At 42.3% G+C, this 17,110-nt stretch overlaps 1 protein-coding gene across 1 annotated transcript; it reads right to left on the reverse strand.

Moving 5' to 3' along the window:
• Positions 1 to 736: 736 nt before the first annotated feature.
• Positions 737 to 15,685, reverse strand: kif20a (kinesin family member 20A). Its single transcript, XM_030766733.1, has 18 exons — positions 15,483 to 15,685; positions 14,377 to 14,470; positions 14,037 to 14,156; positions 13,300 to 13,438; positions 11,082 to 11,257; positions 10,649 to 10,766; positions 9,236 to 9,448; positions 9,000 to 9,111; positions 8,678 to 8,752; positions 7,826 to 7,969; positions 7,393 to 7,561; positions 6,003 to 6,146; positions 5,580 to 5,719; positions 4,266 to 4,368; positions 2,511 to 2,757; positions 2,317 to 2,408; positions 1,428 to 1,565; positions 737 to 1,096 (listed from the first exon to the last, which is right to left on the reverse strand). The coding sequence occupies exons 1-18, from the start codon at positions 15,683 to 15,685 to the stop codon at positions 737 to 739; spliced, it is 2,787 nt and encodes a 928-aa protein (XP_030622593.1).
• Positions 15,686 to 17,110: the final 1,425 nt, after the last annotated feature.

Here is a 17,110-nt window from a genome sequence, read left to right on the forward strand (position 1 = left end):
TAATATGAAAACACACTGAAATGTTGGTAATACCGGAGGTTCATGTAGACATAACAGTTCTGTCGGTTTGGCCACGCTCTTAATGTCATTACAAATACCAGTTCAAGCTGTGATCTTCTGTGTATATGCAAATGGATAAAAATGTGATAGCATAAAGTAAAATTTATATGGTAAAATGTTATTAAAAACAGTTACAAAGCATGACATACACCCAGGATACATATTACTTTCTTTTTCTTAGAAATGATGCATAGTTTTATCTTTGTAACAAAAATTATGGTGCGTAGAAGCTATGAACAGACCTTGGTCCATGACAGATAAAATAACTCTACAACACATGCAGCCTCATGGCACAGAGCAATCCGTAAACCACAGCAAGGTGGAGTAGAGAGTACCAGTGATTTCCCTAAATCCAATTCATATCAGATTAGGAACTGACTCCACGCTCCACATGGTGGCCCAGCGATTAAATACCTTACCCTTTTCAAACCCTCACACAAACTCTCATTAAAACAAAACAACAGAATCTATGTCCTGGTTAAAATGTCATTTGTGTGTATGATAAACATTTGGCAAAAGTTTAAAAAATGCAAATTGCTATGAATTCAAGATGTTTATTCCTTATTTTCTTTACATGTTATCTAAACTTTAGTCTATAAAACACACACACACACACACATATATGTGTGTGTGTGTGTTTGGCAGGGATTTCGTCCCACAGCCTGCAGGCAGAGCTCTAATAATTGAACCTGCGTCTGCGCAGGCCAGGGCTTGGTGGAGGAGATGGCTGTCGGGAGCGTAAAACACTGGCGTAGGGTGTGACAGCCTGGGCTCTCTGACGTGTCAGCGGCCTGGGCATCTTCACTGGTGTGCGAGGAGGGAACAGGGAGCGGAAGAAAGGACGCTTTTCTGGTGGCTGGTTTTCAACACAGGCCACTGCTGCGGCACAGCCTCTCTTCTTGCAGGAACCCAGAGTAGAGGGTGTGGACAGAGGAGATGGATCAGTGCTCTGGAAGTGCCTCAAGCTCTCGGCTTTCCTACGCAGATCTCCTTTGACCAGCTGCAGACTGGTGTACAGCTCAGCCAACAGCTGGTCCTAACACAGGGAGATGGAGAGGACAGGGTGGTACACAGAGTCTGAGTGAGTCTGAGAGTGGTACAAAGACTGTAGTGCAAATAAAGGGATACAGTGAACAAAGAGGGGGGGGGGGCATCGTCTATTGGCCCAACCCTAGCTCCAGCTGCCAAGTTTCTTGTCAAGACATAAGTTATATAACAGAAAATGGTTGGAAAAGGGTTGGAAAGAATAATAAAAGCATCAGCTTAGCATTTCTGAATGCTTGTTATGCATTTGCATTCTGGAGATAAGTGTGGATTGAAAATGTGCTCCCGTTGTGTATAGTACCCGATGCGGTACTTTACGGTACCTGCTTGGCAAGCGTGCTGTCTGCAGTGGCCAGCGCCTGCCGTAGTTTTGCCCCGTCTGTGTTGCGGCAGCAGGCTCTCTCTCCTGACTGCAGTTCAACACCCAGGCTCTGCAAGTCAGCACGCAGCTGCCTCAGGTTCTGCACACCAAACAAACAGCACAATCAAGCATCACAGACACACTGTGTCCTGTTACTGCCCTGTACACACGCATTCAGATAAACATATGGCTCCTCATCCTTAAACCCAGAGGTAAGGTGTACACATTATAAAACCATTAAACCCAGTGCTCTAACAGGCAGCCTACATACATTATAAAACCATTAAACCCAGTGCTGTGAGAGGTAGAGTACACACATGATAAATCTGCTTTGAGCTGGAAGGTAAAATGCTCCATGTTCCATGAAACAATGTCAGCTCTTAAGTATGACCCTGATGACCTAAATGTCCCTCACATAATACTGGAGCAATGCATAAAACTCTCCAAAAAGCCCTCTTGGGTAACAAAAGAACTTCTGGGTAGTTAGCTTTATGATGAAAAAAACAAAGCAAAATTACCATGTCCCCAAAGAACATTAATATCTTGTTCTGAAGAAGACTGTTTTTGTTCATGAAACAGGATTTTTAAGATTTTTAAATTATTTCAGAAATTTTCAGCAAGAGTATTAGCTATTCGAATGTCTCACAGTTAAAACATGAGTTGGACTCAAAGGGTCAGTAACCTGTTAATCATTTGGTTATGACAGTTTTAACTAATCACCAAGCTGCACTGACCATCACATGCAATGTGTAATGTTGCCACATGAAAATGCTATGATTAAGATTTATTTGTAGAACCAAACATTTACTGCAGATGTGTTTTAATGGGGAGATATGTTGGTAAATACAGACCCTCTGGCTCTCCTCCAGTTTGCAATCTGCAGTGCACGTCAAAGCACCTGTGGTGCCAGGAAGAGTAACTTCCTCTTTGTAACGCTTCAGCTCTGAGAAAAGAAAAAAAAATCATCATCTTTCTCTCATCTTTATGGTAGGTTGTCTCACTTTTGGCCCTCCTGTGTTTGAATCCACATAGAATTGTATTTTACCCAGTATTTTCAGCTGCAGTTCTTTGTCTTTCAGGTCGAGCTCAGCCTGGCACTGGTCCAGATCCATTCTGCATTGATTTAGTTCCATCTGTGTATGCTCCATGTCCCGCAGATGAGAGGAGGCTACACGCTGTGAACGCCGGGGTGCCGCTTCAGTGTTGTCCAGGGGAGGGAAGATTGGGGCAGGGGTCAGTCCTTTCTTTTTCTCCAGGGCAGCAGTGAGCTGTCTAATCTGTTCATCCCGCTCCTGAAAGGTCACAAGATTACACACATTTCTGTGTCTTGTGTAGCATAGAAAGTATCCTGACTGGCAGCATCACGGCCTGGTATGGCAGCTGTGCTGCTCACGACCGCAAAGCTCTGCAGAGGGTGGTCAGATCAGCGCAGCGCATCACCAGGACTGAGCTGCCAGCCATCCAGGACCTCTACAGCCAGCACTGCAGGAGGAAGGCTAAGCGGATCCTCGCTGACCCCAGCCATCCCAACCATAGTCTATTCATGCTCCTGCCATCTGGCAAACGGTACAGGAACATCCGGACCCGTACCAGCAGGTTCAGAGACAGCTTTCCCCCCCAAGCAATCAGACTTCTGAACCACTGACACTACACATGCACACATTGCTTGGACCCTTAGACTGAAAGTGGTCTACATTACATTGCACTGCATACCCACTCAATATTGCACTGTTCATCTACTCAATCCGCTACTGTGTACACCACAACTGTCTATGCTGTTGCACATGCACTTTAAAATTGTTCCACTCAGGACTGTACATTCACTACACATTCTTATACTCCTATACTCTTATATCTATCTTCTCACTCACTCACTCATTATCTAAGCCGCTTATCCTGATTAGGGTCGCGGGGGGTGCTGGAGCCTATCCCAGCGCACATAGGGCGAAAGGCGGGGAAACACCCTGGACAGGTCGCCAGTCCATCGCAGGGCAAACACACAGACAAACACACTCACACACACATTCATACCTAAGGGCAATTTAGTGTCTCCAATTCACCTAACCTGCATGTCTTTGGACTGTGGGAGGAAACCGGAGCTCCCGGAGGAAACCCACGCAGACACGGGGAGAACATGCAAACTCCACACAGAAAGGACCCTGAGCACCCAGCCGGGAACCGAACCCGAAACCTTCTTGCTGTGAGGCAACAGCGCTACCCACTGCGCCACCGTGCCGCCCCCCCTTATATCTATCTTATATTTTTATATTTCTACATTTCTGTACATTTCTATTTATTGCACATGTACATATATATTCCTTTATATATCTCCTTATATTACCTTTATATTTACCTTTTATTGTTCTTTCATTATTATTATTTACCTGCTACATTTTGCAAGTTGAGCTGGCCCTCAGCCCAAGAATTTCATTACTGATAATGATGTCTACATTGTTATCTAGTAAACGACAATAAAACTTGAAACATTACGACCTCTGTCAGACTGATATGACGGGGCTGATGCATCACTGTGACTGATCTGGGGTCAGTCTAGCAGTACAGACAGAGTGCTCAAAACAACATCCATGAATTATTAAGGAAGTAATTGTTAGCAGTCTATGGGTTAAATGGTGAGTACTCGAGAGCAGATTGGCTTAGTGTTCTCTGAATGTTAATGTTAATGAAAATGTTAAAAATGGAATAAAACAGATTTTCGGGGAGGTGAGAACCTGGATATCCCTCTCTAGTCTTAAGCCCTATGAGTCTTACTGTTACTTAGCATCTGTCATGTGAAGGTCACCTCTATCTCTCGGCTGTAGTATTTCTTCAGGCTGGTCTTCAGGTTGTTGATCTTATTTTCACATCTGCTTTCCATCAGCGCTCTCTCAGTCTCCAGCGTCTCACTACACATAATGAGACAGAGACTCGTTTGACTGAAGAATAACAGGGAACTAATGAGACATCCGACTGATCTGTGCTGGTAACAAATTTGTAATCGGTGGTGGTAAATTTGCTTGTGTAAAAGGAAAAGAAGTTGCATGTGTACAATTGCAGGCTACCACATCAAGGGGCTGCACATATACTTGCAATCATAAAACAACCAAAATGCTGCAGGGTTTTGGATGACCTACTGACTAGCTATAGGTTACAAAAAGGACACTTGATCTAACAGAGACTGGATATCTGAGAAAGCATCCAAACATTTGGATCAGGTCAAACATTGCCATGAGCTGTTCTTTATAGTACAACACTGTCATTGCTTTTTGTTGTTAGGCCTGTCGCGTGGTCTGTCGGTAGGCCTGTTACATGGTCTGTCATTAAACCCGTCACATGGTCTGTCTTTAAACCTGTCACATGGTCTGTCAGTAGGCCTGTCATGTGGTCTGTCGTTAAAGCTGTCATGTGGTCTGTCGTTAAACCTGTTGTGTGGTCTGTCGGTAGGCCTGTCGCGTGGTCTGTCAGTAGGCCTGTCACATGGTCTGTTGTTGAATCTGCCGTGTGGTCTGTTGGTAGGCCTTTCATGTGGTCTGTCATTAAACCCGTCACATGGTCTGTCAGTAAAGCTGTAATATGGTCTGTCGTTAAACCTGTCGTGTGGTTTGTCGTTAAACCTGTCGCGTGGTCTGTCAGTAGGCCTGTCACATGGTCTGTCAGTAAAGCTGTCATGTGGTCTGTCTTTAAACCTGTCGTGTGGCTTGTCGTTAAACCTGTTGTGCGGCTTGTGGGTCGGCCTGTCATGTGGCTGTATACTACTGAAATGGAAGACAGCAGAGGAGTTGGTCACACAGCAACATGTCTCATGGTGTGACAGGGAGGTAAGTGGGTACAGGGAAGACAGGAAGACAGCAAATCATTGGGGGGGGTTATCAGCAACTGTGAAACACAATGCTAATGAAAACAGAAAAGCCTAGGGGTCATAAAGAGTCTTCAAAGGGCAGACACTTTAACAACAATCTCAGAACTCTGTGAACAAAGGGTTCATTTGAAGAGAATTCATCTTTACTACACCATTTAGCTCTATTCAGTTCAGTTATTACGCTCTGCATACAAATCCAAAGTGATTGTGCCAGAAGACTCAAAGGAAGCAGTTTGCCATGTTCCATCTGTTGGATACCTGAAGTCATCCTGCATTCGGTTGATAACCTCCATCATCTCTGACCACACCTGCTCCCTGACAGCAGCCTCCACCGCCTCCTTCTCCTGCCTCTGACGCAGAACCTCCCGCTTCAGCACATCAATGGCTCTCAATAGTTCCTGCCAAACACACACGGTATATATTTCTGCAGTGGAAACCTGGCTATCATCAGAGTTTTAAGATTTATTTGGAAAGTGTCCCAAGAGAAAGCCTGAGGCAAATGTGATAACATACTACAAACAGCAAAATATCCCCATCAGTATATTTCGTCTCAGAAGTTATTGTCAGCCCAGGCTTTCATATATGGTCTTATTGACCTTATAGTAAATTCAATTCCCTAATAAGCAATTTCATACATATATGTATTTTTGGTAACCTTGAATGAATCCAGCATAAATTTACCTCAGGATCAAACATGGGGATGTCACCCTCTTCATAACTCTCTTCTTCCTCCCTAAGAGTGCTGTCGTTCTGTTGAGTTGGTTGCTCACGCAGGAGCGACAGGATGTAGGCCACACGGGTCTTTGTGGATGGCCCATGGACCAGCTAAACGTGTAAGTAAATTCCATTAGTGTAAAACTACATACTAAAGATCAAAAGCCTACACAAACACACACGCATACATACACATATTCTCTCTGTAATGTAAACACTAGAGCCCGGCCAATGTATGATTTTTCAGACTGATACCGATTTCGATATTTGATGATTTAAAAATCCGATGATGATATATCAGCTGATTTTCTGTTTTTTTTTTTTTTTTCTTTTTCAGAAACGTATAACATCAACAAAGATTTTCCATAACATCTGTTATGTGTAGTTATGTAAGAGTCCTCACCAAGATAACATGACATAATTCAGTTAAATAAACCTGTTTTATTGTCGTAAGTAGTACTTTGAACAAAGGTAAAACAAAATATATCTTATAAGTTTTGATAAACAATGCAGTAAACTGATAGTGAGCTAGAGTAAATGCTGCAGTTGAATGCATCTAATATTACATGGTTGTAGTCATGTCATATCGAGGACTTACGACTTTGGGATTTCACACTACACATTTGAAAGAGAAACTAGATAACTTTGTTTGGCTACCAAGCCATTTTAGATACTTGTTCAGCTCACGTTTATTTATGTGCCCCCTCTGGTTTAATAATTTCCAATGCACCAACTGTAACTACAGACATGAGAGTCGCAGATATATTTACCATTTCTTCATTCAGGCAGAACAAGTTCAATTCTACAGTTTAATCGCTCATAAACATTAGCTGTCTTCCCCTGATAAACATGGCATAAGCTTGCTTTTTCGGTAACCTAATTTAGCAATGGACAGTGTTATAAGCTGCTGTAAGTGATGTCGCCAGAGAATTTTTAGAAGAGACGGGGAAGAAATGACAGGGCCGTTGTTTGTTTACTCGCTAGAACTACCATGCTGTTTCATAAATAAACTTACAATCAAGTTTGTCAACAGCTTAGTCTACACCACTCAACTACCGTAACATTAAACGTAATTTTGATATCTGACCGACTGTACCGGTGGCTTTCACATTAATGCAGCAAAACAAGGCATGGCTGACATGAATGTCATACCATAGTTGAAGGATCCATCTTCTGTCTCTTTTTTAATTGTCATTTATCGGCCGTTATAAACGCAGTTTCAATTTATCTGCAATTAGCTCATATCGGCTGGTAATATCGGCACGCCGATTTATTGGTCGGGCTCTAGTAAACACAGCATGAGAGAGGCAGAGATGGCCAGCTGCAGTAAAAGACTGAGAGGATTATGCGAGTTTACCTGCGTGGCAATGGCAGAGAATTTGAGAGCCTGCAGGGTCTCGTCATAGGTGGAGGCACAGGGGTTGACGTTAACCACCATGCAAGACCGACCACGTCCACAGAAAAAGCCCTGAAGCACTCGTGTCAGCTTACTGTCTCTGAATGGTACCACCTGCGGGGGCCGAGATCTCCAGCAACAATCAAAAGAGATGACTTTTACAGAAAATCTGCTCAAACTTCACTTTATACCCCATCAAAACAGTTCTGCCCCACACCCCAAAACCCCATTCCCCAGTCATTCACGTGTTCATACACTATTTAAAAGGATTAGGCCATTCACACATAATTTGAACATTTGGATATTCATACATAATCTGAAGATATGATACTGTCAGTAACTGAGTAGCCTGTTTGAGGAAAAGGAACTTAATATCTGAAAGAAAAGAGGTTACCTGTTGGCCTGATTAAATCTGAGGGCAGAGATACAGCGGCCCAGAGTGAGCAGTGATGTGTTAATATTGTTGGCCTCTTTCATTCTCTCTCCATTCTGCTGGTCCTTACAGCGCTCAGACCCCGCCAGGTCACACACCAACAGCCTGCCAGAGGAGAGCAGAGCCAAGCCTAAGTCAGCATGTTCACGCAAGAGCATGTGCTATAACCATTAGTTAAATGACTTGTCCAAGACTTGCATCAGTCAGGAGAAGACGTCAAACATTAGGGTCAGGAGAAGACAACAGTAGAGGACATTAGAATTAGCTGCCCTCCAGTTTGAAGTCAACATTACTAACATGTGTTCTTTGGTCCCCTGTACAAAAAAAGGGCAATCCCCTGATTGCTGGTGTAGTCTCACAGAAAGGAGGCCTGGCACTGTGAACTACACACACAGTGCCCGAACAAATAACATAACGCTGATGGGAGAACCTTTGACAGTTCTGAAGATGGAACAACAGCGTTGGAATAGATTTTATTTATCCAATCATGACTCTCAGTCAGTCAAAAGCTGCAGTTGTGAGGTTTAAAAAATTAATCTTGCATTAGGAGTTTATTGGCAGGTTCTGCAGCTCTGAGACAGATCATGCAGAGCGGTTTCTCCTGCACTCTGCTGTCTTGCTGTTTCACTATCTGCTGTCTGCTGTTTCACTATTTGCTGTCTTACTGTCTTGATGGAACACTGCATATCATGACACCACAACAACCAGTCAAGCTTACCATATATGCTCTTCACTCTGTAATAAAATGAAGTTTGGGGAAAGTGGGAATGCAGAAAAGCACGATGGCAAGAAAGGACGAGAAGGAATACTCACTCGCTGATGTGTGAACAGTGACTTTGGTCTGCATCTGGTTTGATGTGCAGCAGACGGATGGTAAATATACTGTGACTGGAAGAAGCAAATTGGAAAAAAAAAGTACATATATGTACATTGTGTTTTTGTGATCTGAGTGTATACAAGAGAAAATGGATTTTACTGAATACTGACAGGGCAACCCATTTTTCCCACTGTATAAATGCTCCTTTACACACTACAGAATCACAGCCTTACTACCAGAGCAAAACTGCATACTGGACAATCATCATTTCCCTGCACTTTGAGTATGTGTTCTCATGCAGGGCAGAAAAAGGGGTACCTGCGGCTGGAACTGTGGTTGAGGTGTGTGCTGGCAAAGCTCTGGTTATGTCTTCCAGCCTTCAGCACTCTCCATGCCTCATCTGCACTGCACACATGGATCCAGGTAAGGTCTGACACAGACACATGCAGAGACATCTCCAAATATAAGAAACACACAGACATCTACTAATATTAAGTAAGAAAAGGGTGTGCACATAAAACTGTTTGACAGCACAATCTGTGTGTGTGTGTTACCCTTCACATAGGGGTTGCCGTGTTTGTCGTCACTCAGTCGCAGTGTGGCCCTTTTGCATTGCTGAAATGAGGGTGGTACATCCAGAAGGTCATAGAGAAATTCATTGTAAATCTCATAAAATGAAACCCACACAGAGACCTGCACACCCTCCTCAAACTCCTCCCCACTGCTGAGAGACAGGCCGTCTGCCTCCAGAGAAGCAACGTCAAAATCTGTGGGAGAGAAAGGAGAAACCACTCAGACCCATGCCATGCCACACTCTGCAAGCTTTTCTCTTAAGATGAGCTTTTCTCTTAAAATAGGCTTTTCTCTTTGGATTCTTCGATTGCTGTGACTTCTTAGCGGGCCAGAGCAGTCCTGAAAGGCTCGCATTTGTTCTATGGTGAGATTGCTGATCAACTCCATCACAGTGCTGAGTCCTGACTAAGCACACTCGTTTGTGGTAATTTGGCATGAAAATCTAAGTACACTTGTAAGTGGGATTTTGGCATGAAAATCCAAGTTGGAGACATGCTCCTGCTGATCTCAGCAAGGATGCTAAAGCTAAAGCTACTGCCTCACAACTACCAAAGTCACTGGGATAACTATATTCCATCAGAGTTCTTTAAATGCCAAAACCAAAAGGTGAAAGAACAGAAAAAAAAACAATGAATGTTTCTGTTTAACTTTGGTGTAATTTACTGTTAGTGTGTAACGGAGCCTACAAGCTGTGAGCTTTCAGCAATCTTATAAGTTTTTTGCAAGCCACACTGTGCAACATGGATCTAGTCAACCTGGGTACGACATCAAGTTTGATGTATGTAGACTGTATGATTATAATGCCTACAGAATCGTAGGCTACGATGCAAGTCAATATACAAGAATAAAACATCATCAGCGATAGCAGATGTAGCGTTAGTAGTTAGTTGGTTAGTAGAAATAGGCCATAGCAGCAGTTACATCGTGAGATGGTCATCCTAAATGTCTGACACTGTCAGAATTTTATCCCAGGCTATCTTTGGTCACAAGACCGTGACAACAGCCATCTTTGGACCTCTCTCACAATGTGACGCAGGACCACCATTTTGGAGCCATGACCAAAGAAATCACCATGTTTTTTCATCTTTCCTCTAGGACAGCCCCAAATCGCACATATATACCTGCCTTAACACAACTGGCTTTGAGCAGATGTTGCTGTTCTTTGACACTGGTGATGAAATGAAGACTGGCTTTTTCTGAGGGGACACCCATAACAATGCAGCATGTCTAGTTCATTAGGGCTAACTAACAGGTCAGACTAAATAATGGAGAACAGTAAGCAGAGGACAAAGAGATGTATAGAAGGAGTTATCCGAGTATACCATTTGGTTTCCTTCATGTGCTGACACCACTAGGAGCCACAGAAAAAGTGAACCCTGCATGTTGTCATTCACCTTCTAATTGAGTGGCAATGTGTCTGGCAGCAAAGAGACCATCAACTCCACTATCCCAACTGGAACTGGGGCCTCCACCTCCACGTAGCCAAGAGTGTTGCAGATTCAAGCCATCTTCCTGTTAGAAATGACAAGTTTAAACCACATCATAAGTCCCACTCTTCACAGTGCACAATGCAGAAATAAGAATGCCACACATTGCTGTATTTTCTTACAGAGCAGTATAACATACAACAGTAGGTAATAAATTAGAAAAATATGTGTGGCATCAGAAAATCACATTAATTTCCTGTTGCAAAATGAATTCCCCATGGAACACAACTGTGACTAAGTCTTCAGCTTGACACCAAAGAGGAGTGCTACTGTGTCATCAGGAGGTGAGCTGCCAGCAGAGTTAACTTATTTAACAGCGTTATACCACCCATTTCATCACCTCTTTCAGCAGGGCATCTCGGCGAATTTCCTCGGCACGGATTTCACTGGTGGTTAGCTGCCTAACTTCTTGACACAGCACAGGTTTAAGGTCCATAGGAGAGTAGAGTCGGCCAGACAGCTTCAGGAACACAGACATCAAAGCTCGCGGCAACAGGCCAGCCTTGCCACCCCCTCCTATCAATTCAGTTCTAGTTTATTAGCATGGCATTTTCACCATTGAACAATTTACCACAAAGTAGCACTACAGTTCCCAGTCAGCAAACCTGGAGCCTAATTCAGACCAAAGATGCTGCAGCGGTGTGAATTACCCTATTGCATCTCAAGCCCCCTAAAGGAGTTGCAAGAGATTTACTGTGTCATCTTAGTGATGTAAACAACAACAGAGGCATTGTTCTGAAAACACCCGCTTCTATGGCTGCCGTGGTATAAAAAGTTCCTTACCATGGTATTCACAGAATGCCAACTTGCGGTTTGTGGTTATGCCGCAACCAAACCCCCCTGTGTTTAATTATTCAGTCATTTGACATTACTTGTCCCTTAATGTGTTGAAATTGTTGAGCTAAAAGAGTTTAATATGCTGGAGTATTAGGGCCACACTGAGGGAAAAAAAGAATATTGTACACAGAATATTGTCGTAATATTATGAGGATAAAGTTGTAATTTTACGAGACAAGTGCATAATATTACGAGAATAAAGTCGTAATTTTAGGCTATGTATTATTTTAGGGGGGGTTATCAGAAGAGCATCCTGCCGCCTGCATTAAATAACGAGTAACGAAATTGTAAAACGTATTTATCAAATGTTTAATGATAAGATGATTAAGTAAAGTCACCTCTTGACTGATGTGTGGCATGGCACTGCCCATTTTGTTGGATGCTAGTAATATATTTTCCTAAAAATTATGTTATTTTTCCCTTGAAATGTTGATGATTTCATTCTCGTAATATTATTTTTTTCTCATAAAACTATGACATTATCGTAATATTACTACTTTTTTCTTGAAATGTTGTGACTTCATTCTTATTAAATTACGACGTTATCCTCGTAATATTATGACTTTGTTCTCAGTTACGACTTTATTCTAGTATTATTACGTCCTTATTCTCAAAATCTCAGATTTCTTTCCCTCAATGTGGCCCTAATACCCCATTGTAGATGAAGGACTTAAAAATAAACATAATTACATAACTGTTTCTGCATGGCATGTCTGTCCTGTCTCTTACTGTTGCATTTCAAACAGCATATAAAATGCTAAATATTTGGTTGATTAACCTTAAAACTAAGGAAATAGTTATTACACACTTTTAAAAGCATTTTACATGAGTTTTGTTAGGCAGTATAATTAATAAACATGGGTCATCATACATTGAATTTTTTCCTCCATAACATCATTTGTTGACATTTGCAGTTGCTCACTAGTGTTCAACACCAGACTCGCAAACCTCTGATTGATTTGATTGGTCAGTCGAGCGGGAGATTACAATGACTTGATGCGCTTGCTAAATGTTTACTCGGTGCAGAGGTCTGGGTATTAATCATTTTCTCGTTCTCCGGTGGACAGATGTAAAAAAAAAGTGTGTGCTGTAGATGTGATCCTTTTCAAAACTGAGAGAAAAAAGGTGAATTTTGAAAAAAACACGAATAAGTGTAGACAAGGCCACTGATCAAAAGCTACATGAAGATGGCAGCACTCTCAGATAAGAGGGGAAAAATCTGTTATGACAGTGATGCGGTTACTGTTGCAGCCCAACTCACTTCACCCGTGAAAATGCCATAGTTTTAGAAAGGTTTTGTTGCAAGAAGTCGACTCATTGCAAATCTTGTGTATGATCTGGGCTTAAGTCACAAAGCTCCTTTGGCTACAACAGGGAGAAAACTTCAGATGAACCAAAATAAGAGTTATAGGACGAGAGCAGTTAGTCTATTTTACAATCAAGTAAGAAGGAGCTACATCTTAGGACAAAGTGGGTAAATGGATTTTAAATCAGATTTTACCGTTAGTAATGAGGCAGGGGTGAAGTGAGGGATGTTGCTTTGGGGGGTGGCTGGCTGGTGTGAGGAGAGGAGCCAAAAGGCAGGCAGGTGAGATTGTAGTCTTGCAATGACAGGCCATAGCAAAGGCCTATAGGATTAGCCTTTTCATAAACTTAGAACCACATACATGACAAATCAATATCAACATGTCACCACTGCTGCCTGCTAAGCACTGCCTCACCCTGGATGGTGTATGTTTTGCCAGAGTTGGTCACGCCGTAGGTGTAGAGTAGTCTGTTCTCCCCGTGGAGAACATCCCGAACCATCTCCTGCATCATCTGATCATACACGTCCTGTTGCGTGGACTGAGGTCCAAAAATCTGCACAGACCAAAGGACTGTATGATTCATGAAACCAGCACCACAACAGTCTCTTACTGGAGCATGACACCTAATGACCATGTCCTTTTAAAGTCATCTCAAAGGAGAGGGCATATTATTTTAAATCCTCTTTTATGATACTGACTCTAACAATACAGAAAACAACACAGTGCTGTTAATTAACGTTTTTAAGAGATGACCACTAAAAAGCCAACATTTTCTTACAGTAAAGCAACATGTGACTATGAATTAATTGCAGTTCTTCGCACAGTCTTCTAAATAAATATGACTATGGCTAGGTGACAGTTCTGAAATGACCTACGACCTATTTCTCCTGTGTCAATTTGTCAATATTGCTTGAGAATATTGTCGGTGAATTTTGTCTTGTAGCAACTGTGAATACAGTCTGCTGTGCTAGTCTAATGTCTAATGTGAGGCTGTATGTCTAGTGTGATGTGATATCTGTTTGATGCTACAAACACTGCTGAATTGAGCTACCCATAATGCTGTACCAAAAGCAAATTCCACTGACCTTGCTCGTGTGGTCATTAAAAGTGACTCTAAGTCTGAGAATTAGCATTTTGGGATGTTGCTGTACCTTTGTAAAGCTGAACTTGTGCATGCTCCGCGTGATTCCTCTCTCGGCACTCTTCATGCTGTGGGAATCTTTTGGTGCTCGCAGCAGAAGACTTTCATCCGTCTGCACACTCACACAGCCCTGTGTGCAAAAACACCAAGTGAGATAACTAGAGATGTGTCTCTCAAATTGGCCTTAAATCAGACACAAGGTGGGGCAATCCAACGGAAAAGTAAATCCTTGCACAAAGAACTGGATGCTGTGAAGAAGAGACCTGTCATAGTCACACACAAGATTAGCTGAGTAAGAGCACAGAGAGCCAACCTAGACTCACCTGCATAAAAAAAGAGAAATGGCTTACCTGTTCCTCGCCTCTCTCCTTCTCTGTCTCAGTCAGAGGCCGGACACGTGCATAGACCTTCATTGCTTCCGTGCGGTTATCACTACTTCTTTTTCTGTCCAAACCAGGCTTTTGCTGTTTAATCCAAATTCATGCAAAATTTATTTCTAAGCATACGCAAACTATAAACATGTCCTATACCTGAGAGTCAAATACACCTAGACCTACAGAGCAGAAAAACTGAAGGCAAACCCAAACAGGCCTAATGAATCTACAGTTGCCTAAACGGTTTGTGTTTCACCAAAACAGGCCAAGGGACATAAACAGATGACTGTCTTATGTGATAGAGAGCGACTGTTGGGGATGAAAGCAAGCTTTTCATAAATAAATATTAAGTATCTAATAACTAATGGCAGAACAAAAACAGACCTCAGGGCAAACTGGAGAATGAAAAGAATCCTACATACATTTCACAAGACTGTCTCACAGTAAGATTTCTACACAAGGCTGAAAGAAAACAGTGTTATATAGACTATTACTACAGTATTACACACACAGAACTCTGATATGATCAATAAGTAATTTTAAACAACTTTCTCAAAAGAAACTGTTATGTTGAGAACACACAAGAATGACTTTTTCACCCTAATATACCTGAACATTGATATAATTCTCAACCGTATTTAACTGGAGGTTTTAAGAATCTTGAGTGAGAATACCCTAATGTTCATGACTGGCCAAAGATTTAAGCGTAGCAGTCATGTTGAGCTGCCTATAGTAAGAGGAGCACAGTACACAGGCTTTGAGAACACCACTGTGGTGTGTAAGTGTTCTAAGAGGATGAGTCTGAAGAGGCCTTTGTGTAGTCATGGTGCAGCAGTCTCCGGTGTAACCACTTCAATGCTGTGTCATTCATGCTCCAAAAAGTGGCAGAAAGGTAATAAGTGGAGTTCGACGAAGAATCTCCGTGCAGTTAGGCATAAATCATTGCTTTTTCAGCGTCTTTTTTCCAGGAAAATGAAGGGCACTTGGTGAATTATTAATGATCCTGTAGAAAAAGTTAGCTTTTCATGGAGCATGAACATCCAGTAGTTGTGTGGAGAGAACGAATTATCAGTATGAGAGACATGACATCGCTTGACCGGTTTACCTTTCGAGCAGGTGCTTGAGTGCATGATGCAGGAGATATAACGGAGATCTCTGAGAAAGGGCCGCCGAAGTGCTGGGTCGGTGTTTGCCCCCCGATATCTGCAGCTGTCGACTCAAACACTGCTCCGCATTCTTCTTCATCCGATAGCACTCCGCTAGGTGAGTTCAGAGTTAAAGCCATGCCAGCGACCTTACTGACGAAAACCTATTAAAAGACATGAACGTCAGCGGTTTAAGATCCATTCGAGAGTGAACTGGTGCTACCTGAGTGCCCCCCCCCCACGGTCAGTTGTGTTTTACATGTATATAAAAAAGACTACGGAAATACTCGCGTGACAAGCATTTCACAGTTGTCGAATCTAATGCTGTTTGCCTCAGGCAAGAAAAGCATCTGAAAAACGTAAGGTTTGGCATCAGAGGGAAAATGTAATAGCAGCACAATTTCATCACTATTATACCTTTGGTGTGAACTAACCAGTTTTGCAAGGCAAATCAACCAAACTCCGGCGCCTCCCAGGCTTTAGTCTGAGTTAAAGCTGACAAGATAAAACGATTCTGTCTGCGTACCTACCACACAGCGCTACAAGTATCTTTTAAGCTACTGAACAAACAAAAGCTTTTGACTTGCTACTATCTTCGATTTTTAAAAGGAGAAAAATTGGCAGCTGTTTAATGTAACAGTCAAATTTTTTTCATGTTTGATACTATTTACAGACGTTGCTTGTTGCTGACACTCAGTACAATCACGCATCGCCTCAAAATATTGTGAATATGGAGTAAAAGTAAGCAGCAAGCCCTGTTTACTATTTACCAGCTTTGATATCATGGTAGTTATTTAGTTAGCGAGTACAGCATAATAGCTGCAATGTTGTAAGTTAATCTACTCACCTTTTTAATCCGCCCCAATCAAGAGAGCACTATTACTCCGTAAAGTACGACGAGTGATGATATTCTTGCCTTATTTGACTCAAATATTCTGGAGAATATTATGTTTTCAGTTATTGTTTGCCTGGAAAAACAACAACCTTGTCTCTCTGGTCAGCTTTCTACAAACGAGGCAGAGAATGCGCATTCGATGTGGCAGTGCGCTGTCTATATGAACTAATTCAAACACCGCGCCCAGGTAACCAACCAATCAGAGTATAACAGTATAACGTCCGCCGTTTTCGTGACCAATGGGATGAACGAGGAGGCAAAAACAAAAAATACATTTGTTATTAGTGTTCAAACTCACCAATCTGTAATTTTAGGTAGCTAGGCATATTTCTCACATTTAACTTAGTGCTTTGTTTTGTGAGTTTACTTTGCCCATCTCCGGAGCCGGAGATTTGCTCCATAGCATGAAGTCGGAAGGTACACTGCGCGCTTGGACAAGACAGAGGAACATTCCTACTGGTCGTTGTCGACTTTGGGCTTGGATCTTATCGTCCGTCCTGTGAAACCCTGGGCTCCCGTGTAGTATGTTTTGATATCCCGATTTTGATTTAGTAAATGTTCCTCTAACCTTTTTTTTTTGGGGTGGGGGGGGGGGGGGGAGCTGTTTTGTATGTTAAAAAGAACGCAGTCTTTTTTTGTATGCACATTTCCCTAAAAATACTCATGGGCC

Source organism: Chanos chanos, chromosome 2 (assembly GCF_902362185.1).
Source record: "Chanos chanos chromosome 2, fChaCha1.1, whole genome shotgun sequence".
NCBI classification, from domain to species: Eukaryota; Metazoa; Chordata; class Actinopteri; order Gonorynchiformes; family Chanidae; genus Chanos; species Chanos chanos.

What these genes read in the sequence shown, in the direction of transcription:
- kif20a (XM_030766733.1), bottom strand. Translation starts at nt 15,685, where the DNA reads ATGGCTTTAACTCTGAACTCACCTAGCGGAGTGCTATCGGATGAAGAA. An exon ending in TCTCTGCCATTGCCACGCAG is followed by an intron (nt 6,147 to 7,392) that starts GTAAACTCGCAT and finishes TTACACGTTTAG; the next exon opens with CTGGTCCATGGGCCATCCAC. An exon ending in CGAATGCAGGATGACTTCAG is followed by an intron (nt 4,369 to 5,579) that starts GTATCCAACAGA and finishes CATTATGTGTAG; the next exon opens with TGAGACGCTGGAGACTGAGA.